Here is a 17,942-nt window from a genome sequence, read left to right as displayed (position 1 = left end):
TATTGTACAATCACCCATCAAGATACAAACTTTATTGTCTCTACATAGCTAAATCTCAACTACCATTTTGCATATCGTCGTTGCGCCTACAAAATCCGTTAGTAATTTTTCTTCTTTAAAAGTATTTTTAATTTGTAACTTAGTTTCACCAAAATAAACTTAAATGTTTGCTCATAATAAAATTACGTTTTTTCATTTCGTTATCAACAATAAAATATGCAAAAATAAAAATCCACCATCGAAAACTTTATTGTTAAAATTAGCTTATTATTTTTTTTAATGCTACTTGCAGGCACAACAATGATATTCAACAGAAATAAAAAATTCAAGTTAATTTCAATTCTGTCACAAATTTTATTCTATGCGAAAAATACTATATTTATTTGCTAAAAATACGCTTATTACTATAAGATTAATGTTTTTATGGCACTTGAGAAAACTTTGCTCCACAGGGATAGACATAATAATTCATTATTATAGTATTAAATAATATATATTATTTTAATATTTTATTTTAAAGGCCTACATACAAAACTTATTTAATTTTATTTTTCATTAATCGCATTTAATTTAGTACTAAAATTACTAAACTAAAAGAACTTACACCTCAAAGTATACTTAAATACCATTCAATTTTATTGCTTTCAATAAAGTAATATTCAATTCAATAAAATAATAATATTGTACCTATTTATTTACTCACTATGTATTTATTTATTTATTTACTCACTAATGTTTTAAATATTTCATAATATTTTTTTAAACATGATACTTACAAAGATTGATTTACAGTGATCATTTCGTAATCATTATCTGGATTGAAAAATATGTTATCAACATAATGTTGTCCTGCTGTACCCGCTACTACAGTTGCTCTCCCATCTCGATCGAGAGCATAATTTCTAAAATGGAAAATAAGGCATGATTATTGTTAATAATTCAATAAAATTTGAACACAAGTAGATGTTTACGTAAAACACAAGCTCTTAAAAGTAAAGACACGTGTAAATTTTTGTTCATCGCACGAAAAAAAAACTTGTTTTTAACACTGCACCATATCTTCTGGAAAATAAGTTATTTACTTAAATTACGCTTTAGTGTGTCATTTTTTTAAATACCTACATATTATCAATCAATAGTCAAACTGCATAACTTACTTGTAAAAACCATTGTGTGATGTAGTCTGATAAATAGGTAGCCGAACTCTATCAAATCCGGAAACTTGTAGAATCCTCATACCCATATTTGCATGAACGTAGTTCAATGTGAAATTAGAAACCACTTGTCTTAGAATTACCACATCCTTAAATGGAGTTTTATTTTGGGTGAAGTAGTTTCGGTAAATTATGACTTCTTGGTATGGTGATGACTGCCGACCTGAACAATAATAGAACAGTATTCATATTACTATTCTAAGTTTTAAAAACTATGCAAATTTAAAACATTTAAATAAAAAATGGTCAACAGAAGTTTTGGCAAAATTACCAATTTACAGTAAAATTATGAAAATATAAGTTTATAAACAACCATACCTTCTATTTTTAGAGCTGGTAAATGTTCATTACCAAAGAAGAGATTATTATGTATCCATCCTTTAAGAGATGTGGCCGATCCCCTTGAATCTGCACGTAATGAGAGTCCTCCAACATTGTTTCTTACTAAATTATTCTGAAAAAAAATTACAATGAGTTTATTAAATTACTTTACTATTGTATTATATAAACTTGCAACATTCATTTTAATATTGACTTACCCTAAAGTAGAATGTTTGGGTGTTCTGTATATCCATATCAATACTAGAACCACATGATGTAAAGTTGCCATACAATTTGTTGCAATTATCAGTAAACTGATTTCTTTCCACTGTGATAATAGGATTAACTTCTCCAGCAGAATAGTAGCTGAATGCACCTTCATTATTCCTACTAAATGTGCTGTATGAAATATTGTGTTGTACGTCACGATCTGCAATTTAATTCAATTTGTTATTTAACATTTTAAAGATGTAAGTAATAAGCAATTACAAGGTGTGAGTTATTTATTATTTAAGAAAATCATTAATCAATATTAAACTTACTAAATCCAATAGCAGATATGGGAAGTGTCACAACTTCCGCAAAGAATCCATGTTTTGCAGATGCCCCATTAGCAAACAATCTTATACTAAGGCTCGGCCCAGTTGTTTTAAATAATTTCTTTTGATATGGAGAACCATTTTCCAAATGGGCAATTATTGGCGCTGACACATTATATATATCACCATCATACAGAGTAATTGAATCACGTTTTCCATATACTTGAGTGTGATTAAACAAATCAAATTGAATTAATCTAAATCCAAATGGTTTTACTCTATACATACTGTTAAATATTTTAACACAGTTTACAGGGTTATTGTCATATTTGAAGTATATCAGTACTCTTTCTTCAATAATAATCTCTTTAGTGGTATCGCAAATGTCTATTATCGAAAACAAATGATATGGCAAATTAAGAGATTTTAATGGAGTAAAACTAGATTCATCAGATTCTCGGCCTTCTCCCGTAAGTGATACGATATTCATTCCAACCCCCAGAGAGTCTTGAATTTCATTAAACATTAAGTTTATTGTGTCACTTGGTGAAATTAAGTTTATTCCATGGAATGCAGATTGAGAAATACTTACGAAGTTTATTTTAGGACTTTTTAAAATACTTTGAACAGCTGGAGATTTCTCATTATGTAATATTCCAGCCCCAGTTATGTTGACATATTCCATAATACTTTCGATTTTCCGGACAGTTTCATGAGTGTGAATGTCATGAATTCTATGTTCATATAAATTATACTCGAAGTCAGAATTAGCAAAACGAACTCCACCCCAATAATTCTGCGATGGATTCAAGTTTCTTGAACCACAGTGAATAAAAACAAAATCAGAATCCCACTTACACTCGTGTCGGTGTCCATAAAGCTGCCCATTTAATCTGATAGGACAGTCTTCATAGCGATCTTCTGTACCCTTGCACTGCAATGGTTCAGGCCATGACCAAACTCTAGACAGTGAGTTACTGTGGTATTCTATCCTTCGATCATAATCGAAATACACATTTATGGGATCGAAGCCAAGTTCCCTACAAACTACTTGAGCATTACGCTCTGTGAACCTTTGATCACACATTGGAACCCATTGCAGAGTGGTTCGATTGTAATATTCCAAGAAGCCTTCGTTAGTTTGATTAATTAAATAATCATTGATAGAACAGTTTCTCCCTGTACACAATCTTATCGAGTCTTGAGCAACTAATTCCTCTAAATGGCGCTTGGATATTCCATATTGCGAATACTGAACATGTCTCTTTTCTATGTTATTGTTTTCCATGTTTCCTGAATTAGAATAGGGCCGCATCTGAATTTCATATCCTTTCAAACCTTGAGCCACTAGGGTTCCCAATACTAGTATTCCAACATTTGGCATAAACTCCATGACCACTCCTGGAGAAATGGTTAAAGTTGCACCTGGCATTACCGTTATATCTGATTTTATGATGTATGGTGTCTCTTTTCTATAAAGTGCAGTGTTTTCTAGGAGACGACCTCCCAAATCATTCAAGTTGAGAGTAGTTGGAGTCTCAAAAGACACTGACACACTTGATTCTAATGAATCTTCTGTGAGGTAAGGCCGGAAGTTAGCAACTGCATGATTATTCCAATCATCAAAATCAAAAACTCCCTTTTTAATCAAAGCTTCATCATTATACCCCCACCAATTTTCCGAAACATCTAGTTGATTATTGATTTTGGCTGTCTTTATACCAGCTACCAAATTGTAGTCTAAAGCATTATTTCCAAATAGATTTCTATTGATTTTGACTTTTTGTATTCCGCTAAATCCAACAACAAATGTTGGTTCAGCAGTTAACTGGTGGAATCCTTTCCTGAAGTGTGTTATATATTTATTATATTTAATTTCATTGAATTTAAATGTTGCCTTTACTTCCCCAACTATTTCACTTTGACTGTCAGCTCTAAATTCTACCATAAATTTACCATTGTTACGCTCTATTTTATTTCTTTTTATTTTCATTTGTTTTTCCATCCCTCTAATAGATATAAGACCGTTCTTACAAACATTATCAGAGAATATATTATCTGTAATATTAACAGATGAATAGTGGCCATCAACAATAAACTCGAAAATATCATTATTTCGCCAAGTATTATTATTCATGTAGATTGAATGCGTGAAGTTTTCATTATACTGCCAAACATAGGGAAGACTGATTTCAAATCCTCCACGATGATTTCTTTCTATGGAGTTGTCCTGCATTATATAGTGATACAGATTGTTAGAGCTTCTAAGATCTCTCGCGAATTGCAAAATACCTCTTCCATTATCAGTTATCAATGTATTATTTATCATAAATGTTATTTCAGACATATTACTCTCATGTATGTCCCAAAACGGAGTGTGGATAAATATAGCTTCTCCAATATTATGAGATATCTCGCAGTTTATTAATTTAGTTGTTTCATTAGCTTTTCTTAAGAAATGGTCACCAATTTCATTTAAGTATCTGTTATAGTAAGACAATTTGATACCCTGGTAATTTCTTTTAATTTTCGAAGATGTTACTGTGAGCGTAGGAATAGCACCTTTCACAATTTTTCTTTTAATGTCTTGTACTGGTGCCACAACAGCGCTGATAATTAAAACAACTCCTCCCAATCCATTTTCTCCGCTATCGTAGTCTATTACGATACCATAGCTGCTACTTGTTGTTGGAAAAATAGATAAATCCCTTTTCAGGCACCACTGCTCACTATTATAGTTCATATTAGGTGAATCATAAACACATATTCTCTCAGTGGAATAATTATGAATTGGATTTAATAGTTGAATTCCGATAACATATCCCGGGTGACATTTGACATTGTAAATTTTCTTAATAGATTCTCCTAATACTTTGGATGTTACGATGTAACGAGTTTCACCATTTTCTAATGAAATATCGGTGGCGTACTCTGGAAATACAATCGGATGGTAATTAGAATCTGCAATATTGAAATCTGGAGCCATATTAAACCAACCAGCCAATTCTCTTTGCTGAATTCCAGATATATGCTGGTCATGACTTATCCCTGCCAAGTGGTTATTTTCTATGACAGAACCATATACTTTCAGTCCCAATTGCTTGAAACTTATACCATTTCCTTTGTTGTTTGAGAATTCAGAATTTTTCACAATATTAATGGCATCTGCCCCATATAAATCAGAATACAGAATTCCTAAGCCATCTTGTAAATTATCTGAAACACGTACACTTTCCAAACTATGTCGGGCAAAATCGATTTGTAGTGCTGGTTTAAATGTGTTAGTTGTGTAATCCAACAAGCCAGCCTTTTCAATACTAATAAATTGTAAATCAGCTCGCTCTGCCAGAACTCCAAATCTCAAACCGGCCCAAGATAAATCGTAACATTTAACACCCACATCTTGATCATGAGTACATGAATTTTCGAATTCTTCCACATGCTCAGATTTGCAAAGTGTAATATCATTATCAAATTCAGTACATTCAATATTGGACAGTATTATATCTTCAGATGTACCTGCATTTGGAATTTGATTTCGTTCCATATACCAATCGTCAGGATTTAAAACTAACCCTAGCTGATGACACACCAGTGCAGCATTTATAATACTCCATTTGTAATTGCAAACTGTTCCCCAGTGATTATTTATGCGTACTTGTAAGCGACCTTCATTGGACGTTTTGCCTCCTAATAATCGTATTGGAATCAATGGTTCAGTTTCAATAATAGGTGTTTCGGAATCATAATGTTCCGTATCAGTTTCATAAGTATCGTTAGTATTCATCATCACTATTTCTCGTTTAAGAGTAAATGTAATATCATTGGGAGAATTGCCTCGAGCATCTAGTTTTCCAGCTATCATGACTCCAATTGATGGTGGAAAGTTTAACTTAACCCCGGGTTGCAATATGAGTTTTCCTCCAGGTCTAATATTAATATCTCTTTCAACAATATAATCACCAGGCTTGAGGACTTCTGTCCCGTCTACTTCTCCTCCGACTATATTTGTTCCTTGCATGTAAAACTGTGGAACGTACATAGGGTTGTAATTGATCTGAGTGGCTGCAGGATTACTACTGTGCAACAAGTATGGTAAATATTCAACTTTTGCAAGATTGTATCGGTCTTTGCGATGGAATATCCTTTCATATATTTTACTTTCTTCACTGAACCCTAACCAGTTAAAAGTACAGTTGAGTATTTTGCTTTGATCTTCAAGATGTGATCCGATCTCATAATTTGATTCCGAGTTATGTAAAATATTTCGGAAAATGTCAACATTGCTAGATGATACTACGACAGTTGCTGCAACACGGCTGCGGGGAATAAGATTTGATTTTTGTTCTAGTGTATCAAAGGGTTCTCTTATTCTGTTTTCTTTCAAAAAGTTTCTAGTAAAAAGGAGTTTTTGCATATGACTGTACGGAGATAATCCAAGATTAACCACAAAAACTCCTCTATTGTAATAAAAGTGATTATGTTGTATTAAAATGCTTGTTGGAAGGGGATCAAATTCATCGTAAAATCTGTTTTCAATTTGATTTTTTATAAATATAGCTCCATATTTGCCACTTTCAAAATGATTATATTCAATACGGCCATTTAAATTCAATGCCGGTTGAATCTTGATTGATAACTTTTGACTTTGTATAAATTTATTGTGTCCTATTTGAAGATTTAAAGCTTCTCTGTTATCATTTTTCATCCAACAAGTTGATATGTCAATCGCATCCTCTAAACTGTTGTTAAACCAATTGGAGGTTATATTTATCCAACTGTCCATACAATAATTCCCATGAAGAATGCCTATTTGTAGATTTTTGAATACTTCGGAATATTGTACTACTGTTGTCTGATTAAAATGAATGTATTCTGTTTCTTTGCTGTTGTTTAACCAAATAGCCACACCATATCCTAAATTGGAACTGAGAGTACTATAAGAAACATTTCTATTTCCTCCAGTGTAAGTAATGTTAATTCCATCTCCTTTATTGAATGATATACGACTTTCTGTAACGTTCACATCGCCTACTCCACTGACTATGTGGAGTCCAGCTACGTGATTATTATTTGATATGGAGCTTTTGTGGACATGAATTTGGGATCTCAAATTTTCAATGGCTATACCTCTTCCATTGTTATCAGCTATTACGCTATTAGTTACATTCAGGTCATATGTTTTGCTCAGACCTGATGTTAATCGCATAAATCCAATAATTTCTGTTTTTGTTTGAGCGCGATATTCAATAAATATTTTATTCCTCGTAGTCATAATACTTTGGGGTCTTGTGTGATTTTTCAATTTAAAACTTGCTAAAAGTTTATCATTAATAGATCCTCCATCATAAACAGATATCACAGCTGATTCGTTTCGATCAGTCATAAGTTTAATAAAATTCAATGTTAGGACGTGTCCCGGTCTAGTGTAGAAATACTTATGACAGTTTCTTTCAGAATTTGAATACTTTGATTGTTCTATAGACATTTGTATAGGGAATGTCTGGCTGGCTGTTGTAGGCAAAGTACAAAAATCATATATGTCCGCCCTGTCATGTTTTTCATTTGGGTTTATTTCATGAACAACATATTTGATTCCATCTCCTCCATTTTCATTTATAATGCAATTGTCGATATGTGATAATCCATATGTTGAATTAATGTAAACGCCATATCCTCTGTTGTTTCTTATTGTGCAATTGTTGATTGATATAGGAGCATTTGGAGAAGTTACATTAATACCATTATAAGCCGAGTTGGAGATTTCTAGATCCTTCATGTCGGGCGGAACTCCTATGATATCTATTGCACCAGTTGCATTATTGTTTCTACCTACCCCAGCATATTTTAAGACAATATTGGATAATCTCGACATGGATGTCGGGACGTATAAGGTATTCGACATAGTGAGAATTCTATCAAACTGAGCATTTTCAAATCGGATACCTCTCCAGTACCTGGTAGTTTGTACACGATTACCATTTTCATGAATATCTAAGCATTTAATACCGAGGTCAGGATGGTAGTCACAGACACCAGATCCTAGCTGCCTGGAGCTCCAATTACACTGGGTGATTTCTGATTCTGTTCCTTTGCACCTCGGTTCTTCGTATAAAAGCCGAGGCTTTCTTCCTGGATGCCTGTCTATCCAATTGTAAAATTCTCCACCATGAAACCCAAGTTGACGGCAGGCGGTCTCCATATCGTAGCGAGTCCAACTGTAAAGGGAAAATACTTTTGAAATATAATATCTGCACATTAAATTCTCCAAAAAAATTTCTTCATTGAGTTGATTATTTGGGATGGTGGCTGGATGTACATATTGCGTGGTTTATATAATTTACCTATGTATGTACAGTATGTAATGCACATGAATGCGTATGTTCCTATTTTTTTTTCATAAATTTATGCACTCATCATAATATTTAGATAACTTATATTTACTCCTATTCTATCACTTTCATGTGTGTTTAATTAACTTTTATCTACATATATATGTGTAAAATATTCCATTAACTGACACCTACTATCGGGTTGTTGTTCTGTGGCTAGCATTATGGACTCACAAATCAGAAGTCTGAGGTTCGAATCCCACTCTACCCCAAATTGAATCCCATTTTCCAATACCTAGTTAGTCACTTGCGACTCATTGAAAATGGTCCCAAAATGGAAATATTTGGGTAAATCATTGAAACACATACATTTTCATTATTTTACTAATCAAAAACATAGTTTTTATGTAATATGGAATATATTATAAACATCCCTTTAAAATATTTACATTGACTTCAGACTTCATGCATTTTTAGTCTTTTGTACAGAAGACAATTTTGACACATCGCTTTTTTTCCTTTTCCAATAAGGTAATTTTTGTATTTAAATGTGTACATGTAGGTATAGCATTTTATGTATGTGTGTGTATGCATTGGGAATTTTCGTTTATTCATAGAAAACATTATTGTTTTATTTTTTAATATTACAATTTTTGTTACTTTGGATATTTATATTTTTTAGTTTATTTTTAAAAGCTTGATTCTATTTTTCTTACTTCAATATCTGTATTTTACTTTTATATATGACTGTAAAGTTTATATGCAATAAAAATTAATTTTGTTTATTGACATTTGACATTTTGTGATTAAAAGTTTTTGTGATGATGAAAAGTGAACATCAAATTTAATGTCTAGTTCATGTAGAATGTGTATGTGCGAATATCAAAATAATATTTCCAGTGAATATTTGGCAGGATTGTTAAAAATAAAAATCAATAATTTTATATTATTTTTACCTCTTTCAATCAAATCGTCAATATGAAATATTTTCTTGTGTTAGCTGTTTTAACAAAAAAACCTTGTATTATTTTTAATCCCATCAGTGAAGTACCTGGATAATCAATCTATACAGGTGCATTACTGATGGCTTAATTTGAAGAAAGTATACAATGATAACTTACTTTCTGGAATTGGTGCAGACAGATCTCCATTCTCCCTTATGTAGAAGTTGCACTCGCCCAGCAAGTATAGAGGGTCCATCTACCAATCGGATATCAGGAATTTCCTTTACAACTGGTGGTGGAGCATTTGCACTTATTAGCTGGATTTTATTTTGATCTGTGCCCTGCAAAAAAAAACAGGAAAATCAAAATTTAGTGTTGCGGACTAGTGTGCTATTTACAACTCGTTGATAAATGAAATATTTGTGTAATATGTAACAAATATTTATTTTTAAAATATACATTTTAATAAAATATAATTTTTAATTTTTGAAAAGTAGGTTTAAAACCATATTGTCAGTGGTAATTTGAAATGCTGTAAGGGATAAAGTTTAAATTACTACACTGAAATAAACACTACAATTTATTGATAAAAACAAGTTGCATAATTTTATTTATTTTTCTTTCCTCTCTCAAACAATTTATATTGTCCCTTACAGCATTTTAAATTAATGCCATCGATATGATTTTCATTTTTAAATAATATTTTTTGGAAAGGAAAAATATTTGCACATATTTTTTGAGACCTATTCTGTCGATTTATGTGTCAGCTCTTTAACTTCATAAAAATCAACAGGTGGATGAGTTGAATCTGAAATTGAAAGGCAGGATGGTGAATGCAGTGTGTAAAGTTATCACTCAAACCAGCCAATGACAGGTCATGATCCCTGTAATTGTAAATAGTGTAAATGCCTAGACTGTTTAAATGCCTATCTCTGTTATACTACCTATATCAACTTATCAATAGTTATTTAAAAATATATTTTTAGGTACCACATTTCAATTGAAAATTACTTTATGAATTTTACGAAAATATCAACAAATTTATGAAACGGATACAGAATATGAGAATAATTATAACATAAATTTAAAAAAAAGTATTTATACATTTTCCATGGTGAATGATTAAAATTATTGATTAATTACAATAAATGTACCGAGTAATACAATAAACCTAAGAATAATAAAACGTCATAAATAAATAAAAAATATTATGTTTTAAACATAAACATATGATAATAATGACTTAATTCAATATTAATATTAAGTAGTAAAATTAAATAAACATTATTACAATTTTCAAGATAAAGAGAGCAAAATTTAGTGATCAAATATAAATAATAATGAAGAAAGAAGAAAGTTAAAACTTTTTTTTATAAAATAAGAAATTAGTAAAAAAAAACGAGAAATTAAAAAAAAATAAAAAAAAAATAACGAAACATTATAATGAACCAACAAATTTTAGTATTTTAATTTGAAAATATAAAAAAGAGAAAAGTTAATTACTGTAAAAAAGTAATAAATGGTTTAATTTTCTTTATCTTTCAAGTGATTGCATGGACCAAAAAACATGAATGTATATAATATTATATTAGCTCAGTAAGTGCACTCATGCACTGTTCCAAGAATTATAGCCTAGTAAATGCGCTCATGCAGTTTACCCAGATAAGTGCAGGCTAAAAGCAGGGCTGAATTAAAAAATCTAAATTAGCTACCTACTGACAACGTTTTTTGCCGTCAAAAAATAATGTCTTCATTTTTAGTACCTACGGACAGAAAAGACCGGATTTCAGTCCATATTATAAATGATTTTTTTTGCAACAGAGAGGAAAAACATTTATGAAAGGGGAATACAGAAGTCTAGGCATTTACAGGGCTAATGACTTGTCATTTGCTGGTTAGAGTGGCCACTTTACATAGGCAGAATGGTGAACGTTACATAGTGTGTGCCACTTAAACCACCCAATCATAAACCCGCAAATGCTTAAACTTCCATATTCCCTTCTCAAAAATGTTTTCCCTCCGAGTTGCGGTAAATTTCAAAGTCTTCGTTATTATTTACTCATATTACATACTTGAAAGAAAGTCATTTATTATTTGAACAAAATACGTTAGTGAATAGTTACTAGATTTATTACGATAACCACAGTCTCTTACTTCGACGTTTGTTTTTATTTATACGATTTTTTTGTGAATTATGTATTTGTACAACTGTTTTTCGAACCTACGAATTCTCGCGATATAAATATTAAAGCATTTTTACACCCATGTTTTATAAACATCCATATTTTGGCGGCGAGTCTAGTAAAATAAAACAGTTTAATTTTCGCATTTTAAAAGCATATTCGAAATAGTAAAAACAAAAAAAATTATCAGTATTTTTACTATAAACGAATGTTTATAGACAAGTGCGGGATTTAAACTTGATTTGATCAGAGGTCCGAGGTTCGAACCCCACGCTATCTCAATTTGATTTCCATTTTCTAATAGTGAGTTATTGAAAATTTCATTTTCTAATAGTGAGTTATATATGAAAATTGCCATCAAAATTTAAATTTTTGGATAAATTATAAGAACGCATATATTTATTTTTCTTTAAAAAAATATTAAAAAACTGCCACAAATTTTGTCAATATTGACAAATATTTTCATTTCATTAAAATTCATAGATGGACGAATTGAAGAAATATGGATGTTAAAACATGGGTAGAATGGTAAAAGTTAGATACACAGTGTGTAAATTGAACAAATCCCACGTATCTGATATATTTAGTATAGGGTATTGTTCCTATAGAACAAACCTTTTGAACTTTTTTAAAGATGGGGAATGGTAATTATATTGATTTATTTATGCATTTCGTAATATATACTATTTTTATGAGTACTTATGATTTTCTCGCCATATTACTTTAAAATATTTCATTATTTTATTTGTTTTTTACATTTATTCTTGAATTGTTTCAACTTTCTACTGAATATGTTGTATAATTTTTAGGTATTAAAAAAAAAAACTTGTATAATCTTGGGTAAAAGGAAATTTATGTTTTTAAAAAAATATACATATTAAGCCAAATATGTTAGTATTATAATTTTTTGTAAAAGGCTGATTTGTCGTTTATGTTATAAATCATATAGGTACTATAAGTTATAAGCCCTGAAAATGCCTATAGGTAAAAATATTCTCAATCTAAATCAAATCAAGTTTATATCAAATCAAGTTGAACATAATTTTTAAAACGATTCATAGTCGATAGTGAAAGGCTTAAGGGTGTTTTCATGAAAAAAAACTAATTAAAAGTAGGTACCTACTAGGTATAAAAAAATACTTAAAAAGATCTTTCAATATTATATTTTAATAAGCCATAATTATTTACTATTCACACATTTATAGCGAATACAATATTTTTTGTATTGTTTTTTTAATAATTAAAAACTGCCTCTGAGTGAGTGTTTCAGAAGTGATTTTCGTGAGCTCAGACGCCATTATTTGACGCCACGACAAACCCGGAGAAAGCACGCGCCACCATAAAACACGAAGTTCATATGCGCTCAAATGACAATGTGCATCATGCATCATGCATCATGAATAATGTTGTTTCATATCAGTAAATTGTCACGCTCCTGTCCTCATTAATGACCCAAAGTCAACGTTCTCTGTCAAGAAAATACCACATCTTTAATGACGGGTTCCTTTCTTACCAATGTAAAAGCGAGTATACCTGAAACATTATTTACAAACAATCATACGTACTATCTAGATTAGTTCAACATACTCATTCAGTTGTACGTAGGAAAAATGTACTACTGACATTACAACAATAACCAAGAAACCAAAAATTCAATTTGTTTATATGTAAAATTCAATTTATTTATGGTAACGTATACAATATATATAATGTACTTATGAGTACATCATAATTATGTATGTAAGATTTACAAATATACTAAAGTATCTTATACCTAACACAGGGTGTTCTTTAAACCCTGTCACATCCGAAACCACGATGATCAGTATGGGCAAGAAGACATATTAGCATATTTAAAAAAATATTTAGAACAAAGAATTTGTTTAAAAATAAAATATTTAAAAAAACAAATGGTTGCTTATTTCTGCAGGGGAGAAGTGAGAGGAGCGCGGCGCAGTATCAGATTCCCTCCTCCCTCTCCTCGCTTCTTCCCTGCAGAAGTAAGCAACCATTTGCTTTTTTTAAATTTTATTCGTTCTAAAAATATATTTTTATGTGCCAATATGTCTTCTTGCTCATACCGATCATCGTGGTTTCGGATGTGACAGGGTTTAATGAAGACCCTGTATGTTGAGATTAGTTAGATTTGTCACCCAAGTAATCAATACATTATTATTTATTTGATTAAGGTACCCAGGTAATATTTTGATTATAAAAACGTTCTGGCTTTGTGCTCCATATTTTTTTGGTTTGTACCAACGCACTACATTAATTAAATATCTCAGGTACGTAGCTATATCTGGTAAATCTGTATTTTGAAAAAAAAATATCGGTTAAATTATCAAACTTCTCGGTTTTATCAACAGAGTGACGGCGGACTTTAAAAATATTAATACCATCAAAACTCTTTATTGCTCACTAGTTCGACCCCATCTAGAATTCGCTTCTTCCATTTGGTCTCCATTCTACAGGACTCATATTGACCGTATCGAGTCTGTCCAACACCGTTTTCTAAGAAAAGTGGCATGGTTGCTCGGATTACAAAGGGGGTAATTATTCTTATTTTGAAGTAGAGCAATCTCTTAATCTGTCTTCATTGGAGAGACGTAGAACTGAGATGGACCTTATATGCATTTTCAAAATACTTATGCTTTAAGTGATGTCCCATCTCTGTTGCAATCTTTGTTGCAATGTGTTCTTTTCATGTTCCCAACCGTGTCACCAGAAGTCAAAATCTGCTATTTATAAAATCTTCTAAGAGCAACTTTGGTTTTTATGCCCCAATGTCCAGAATGTGTAGATTAGTCAATTCATCACACTACTTGGAATTTTTCGGGATAGATCTTCCGGCTTTTCGTAGATCTCTTCGCGACTAAACAGTGTGGGATAAAGTTGGATTGGCATGGTTTAGCTCAAAGTTTTAGGTCTTTCGTTTTTTTGAATATATTGTATACAATTATTGTTTTGCCCTTGTTTGTCTTTGCTAAATAGTTTTATGTTCTTTTGGTTCAGTTTCTTGCATTTATGTTTCTTCATGTAACTGTTGTAATTGACTTAGGCCGTATGTATATAATAAATAAATAAATAAATAAATAAAATTACGCAGACCCTCCACTGCTGATACAAAAAGAAAGTATTTAAAAGTCAGATCTGATCTCAGCACGACTATTTGTTTTAAAATGGCGATTTTATTATTTAACTCGTAAAATTATTATTTTGAACCGGCTATCATAAATGATTTTAGCAGATTTTTTATCAATATAAATTATATTTGTGTCCAGGCGGGTGAAGAATACAGTTCTGTGTGTGAAATAGGACCAGAACCCAGGACGAGTGTTTTCGACTCTTTGCTGCTGCTTTCAGGTAAAAATCCTCAATAAGGAAATCAAGTAGATCGGTTGGCGCTTTCGCCTGCTATTCTTGAGATCTTGGGTTCGATTCCTGGCAGACTGGATGTGAATAAATATTGTTTTTAGAAGTTGTTTAAACTGCAATGTTTCATTGTTCCTGGACTGGCACCTGAAGTGTGGGACTGATCACTTTACCTTTATGTAACAGATGATCGAAATACGCTGCATTTGATTGTAAAACGCAGTGCCCTATGTACCACTGGGTGCAGAAAGGGGAATAATGATGATATATCAAATATATATTGCAACAATGTATTTTTAAATTATGGTAGTGCCTACTAGTTAGCTCTAAGCAGAAATGCACATTAGAATTAATGTACTTTTTATTAGGATACAGTTACAAATAATACACATATCATAATTTGCAGAATATGTCCGTAAATAAACTGAATGAAAAAATAGTAGAAAAAATGAACTACCTAATATAAAAGGAAATGCAGGTACATTTGTCCATTATTAGGCCATTTCAAAAAAAATATAACATCAGCCAAAAACAATTTTTTAGTTTCGATATATTTTTATTTGCAAACTGACGTAGGTACTAATTTATTTTTAAAATTCAAAAACAAATTTTTAAATTAACGTTTGCAAATTTAATACTAATTCGATTCTGAAAAGCCAATAGACATTTGGGCGTCGAATTACCAGCGCTAATTAGAACCAACTGCCAACCTTTGTGTGTAACTTTTTTTCGTAGTCCATAAGTTAATACTGGAATATAATAAATTAGTTTGTAAGTGTAATAAAGCAGTAACATATTCAATTTATATACGTACATGTAACATTTTCTATATTTCTAAGCTGGGTACCTATATTCAAAACTAAGTAAGAAATTACGATTGCGTTAGCTTGAGAAATTTAAAGTTTAGGCGCCACGGAAATGCTTATTTAAAAGAAATTAATATTGTATTTATTATAGTTGTGTTGCTGACACATTAAATTCAAAGTTTAAATATTATATAACTAGGTAGGGACTTTAAATACGTGAAACAAAATAACGTCATATACAGCCAATATGGGGTCTACCCTCTCTTTAGGCCGGATATTCATTTTTCGCTCCACTTGATCAAGGAATCGTTATTTACCACGTTTAGCGTATTATTTCATATTATTATAACAGTAGGAGAACAAAATCAAATATAAATAAGCAGTACGCTTGTGAATTTTCGACTAATGTAATAGAGGCGCAAAAATTCAAAAAGGTTTAATACGGGACACGAACAAAACCTATTTAAATGAACTAGAAAGTGGCCATTACTAAGGCATTATCCTACAAAAAATATTGTACAATAGAAACAATGAAATATTGCAAACATTGTTTTCGGAGGTTGTGACACGCATATTTTTTTATCTTTTCGCTAAGGAAATGACAGACTCAGGATGTGGTATAGTAAATTGTGTAAGGTCCTACTTTATACTGACCGCACTATACTATTGACAACATTAATCACATAAGAAAAATAATATGTTAACCAAAATTATAATTCAATAATACATCAATTATTATATTGTCATACATGATTCCAAAAAATTACATAGATATATATTTTAAATTTAATCATAGACGCTCTTTAGAACATTCCCATATTACTTCTCGAAGAGTAGAGATTTTTAACATTTTGAATAAAAAGAAAATACGACTTATTTTATGAATCATCACTCATGATAAATAAAAATAAAAAGAGCGTCGTTGGCAAATCAAACAATAAATTATGTTTCATCAACAAAAATATGAAATATTTACTAACATTATTTTAATTCTTAACCTTGCTCCATATCTGTCTGTATTCAGACGGATGAAGAAAACAGTTTTATGTGATAAATAGAACCAGAACCCTACCCTGGCCGAGTGTTTTTGACTAAATGGCTACTCTCAGGTAAAAATCCCGAAAAAGCCAATCGAGCGGGGTTAGTCGGCCTCGTAGTGTAGTAGTTGGCGAATTCGCCCACCTTAAGGTCCCGGATTCAATTCCTGGCAACGTCGACGTGAAATATTTATTTTAAAGGTGTTTTAAGACTGCAATATTTCAGTCCCAGAACTGGTACTTGAAGCGTAAGACTGATCACACAGTCTCCATGTTATAGATGATAGAGTTATGCTGCATTTAGTGTTTTAATGTTGTGCCCTATGCACCATCAGGTGCCGTAGGGGTATGATGATAATTTGAAAAACCTTTATGTGGATCTTAAGTACCTACCTACTCGACACCATGAAGTAGGAGAAAAAGTGATACGTTTCAAAAGAAAATCTTTTTTATCTGGTTTATATTAGAAATAAGTAATGTACATAATATTCTCTTTGAAATAAACATTAAGATTATCTACCATCTTGAATAATACTGCATTCCTACACTTTTCTGCGTGTAGAAATCCCGCGTTTGAGAACAATAGTTTAGTAATAATTATTATTGTAAAAAAACATTATGTTCATTCAGCATACACTACCGACGTACCGACTACCGCTACCGTTATGACTAACGAGAAATGAGAATAATATCCAGGCTAAAATGGCACTGGAACCTGCCTCATAGTTGATTGTGCATTAAAAATATAGCTATGCGTTTTCCCTTACAACCTATGTAGTATTATAATCATCTGCACCGCTGTCATGGTGTGTGTAATTACGCAATCCAATCTGCATCAAATCATATTCTGGATAATACTATGCAACTATTCGCACAAGCTCACAACACGTTGTCACGCTTATAAAATGTAACTGTTCCAACGTTCCAATCAAGGTTATATTTTATAATTGATTTTACTTTCAACGCAAAATATCGGAAGTCAATAACAATAATTTTATTTATCTTAATACAGTTAGCAATTCTGTAAAGTCCAATATGTGTTTTGAAGAGGAGATATCCCGGAGAATGTAATTATCATAGAAGTTTTTGCTGTAGCAGCGCAGAGAGAAAAACATAAGATATTTAAAAAGAAAAACATTTTTAGTTTTGTGATATGACATTTTACAAATTTACAAACAAAAAGTGAAAAATAAT

The 17,942-nt window shown here is 31.2% G+C and overlaps 1 protein-coding gene across 1 annotated transcript in view; it reads right to left on the bottom strand.

Annotated features, from left to right (window-relative positions):
- Positions 1–543: 543 nt before the first annotated feature.
- The window catches only part of bark (C-type lectin domain-containing protein bark beetle), a 28,776-nt gene continuing 11,377 nt past the window's right edge, over positions 544–17,942 (bottom strand). The window contains exons 2-7 of the mRNA XM_088232282.1: positions 9,528–9,691; positions 2,078–8,292; positions 1,754–1,965; positions 1,533–1,668; positions 1,158–1,377; positions 544–902 (exon numbers count right to left, since the gene is read on the bottom strand). Coding sequence (XP_088088408.1) covers positions 773–902; positions 1,158–1,377; positions 1,533–1,668; positions 1,754–1,965; positions 2,078–8,292; positions 9,528–9,691 — 7,077 coding nt within the window. The 3' untranslated portion in view covers positions 544–772. The remainder of the gene's footprint in view (positions 903–1,157; positions 1,378–1,532; positions 1,669–1,753; positions 1,966–2,077; positions 8,293–9,527; positions 9,692–17,942) is intronic.

The sequence above is a fragment of the Micrasema longulum genome, unplaced genomic scaffold (genome assembly GCF_059751315.1).
Source record: "Micrasema longulum isolate JH-2025_06_02 unplaced genomic scaffold, ASM5975131v1 h1tg000965l, whole genome shotgun sequence".
Taxonomy (NCBI): Eukaryota; Metazoa; Arthropoda; class Insecta; order Trichoptera; family Brachycentridae; genus Micrasema; species Micrasema longulum.
Note: the sequence above shows the minus strand (reverse complement) of the source record. Positions and strands in the feature narration are given on the sequence as shown.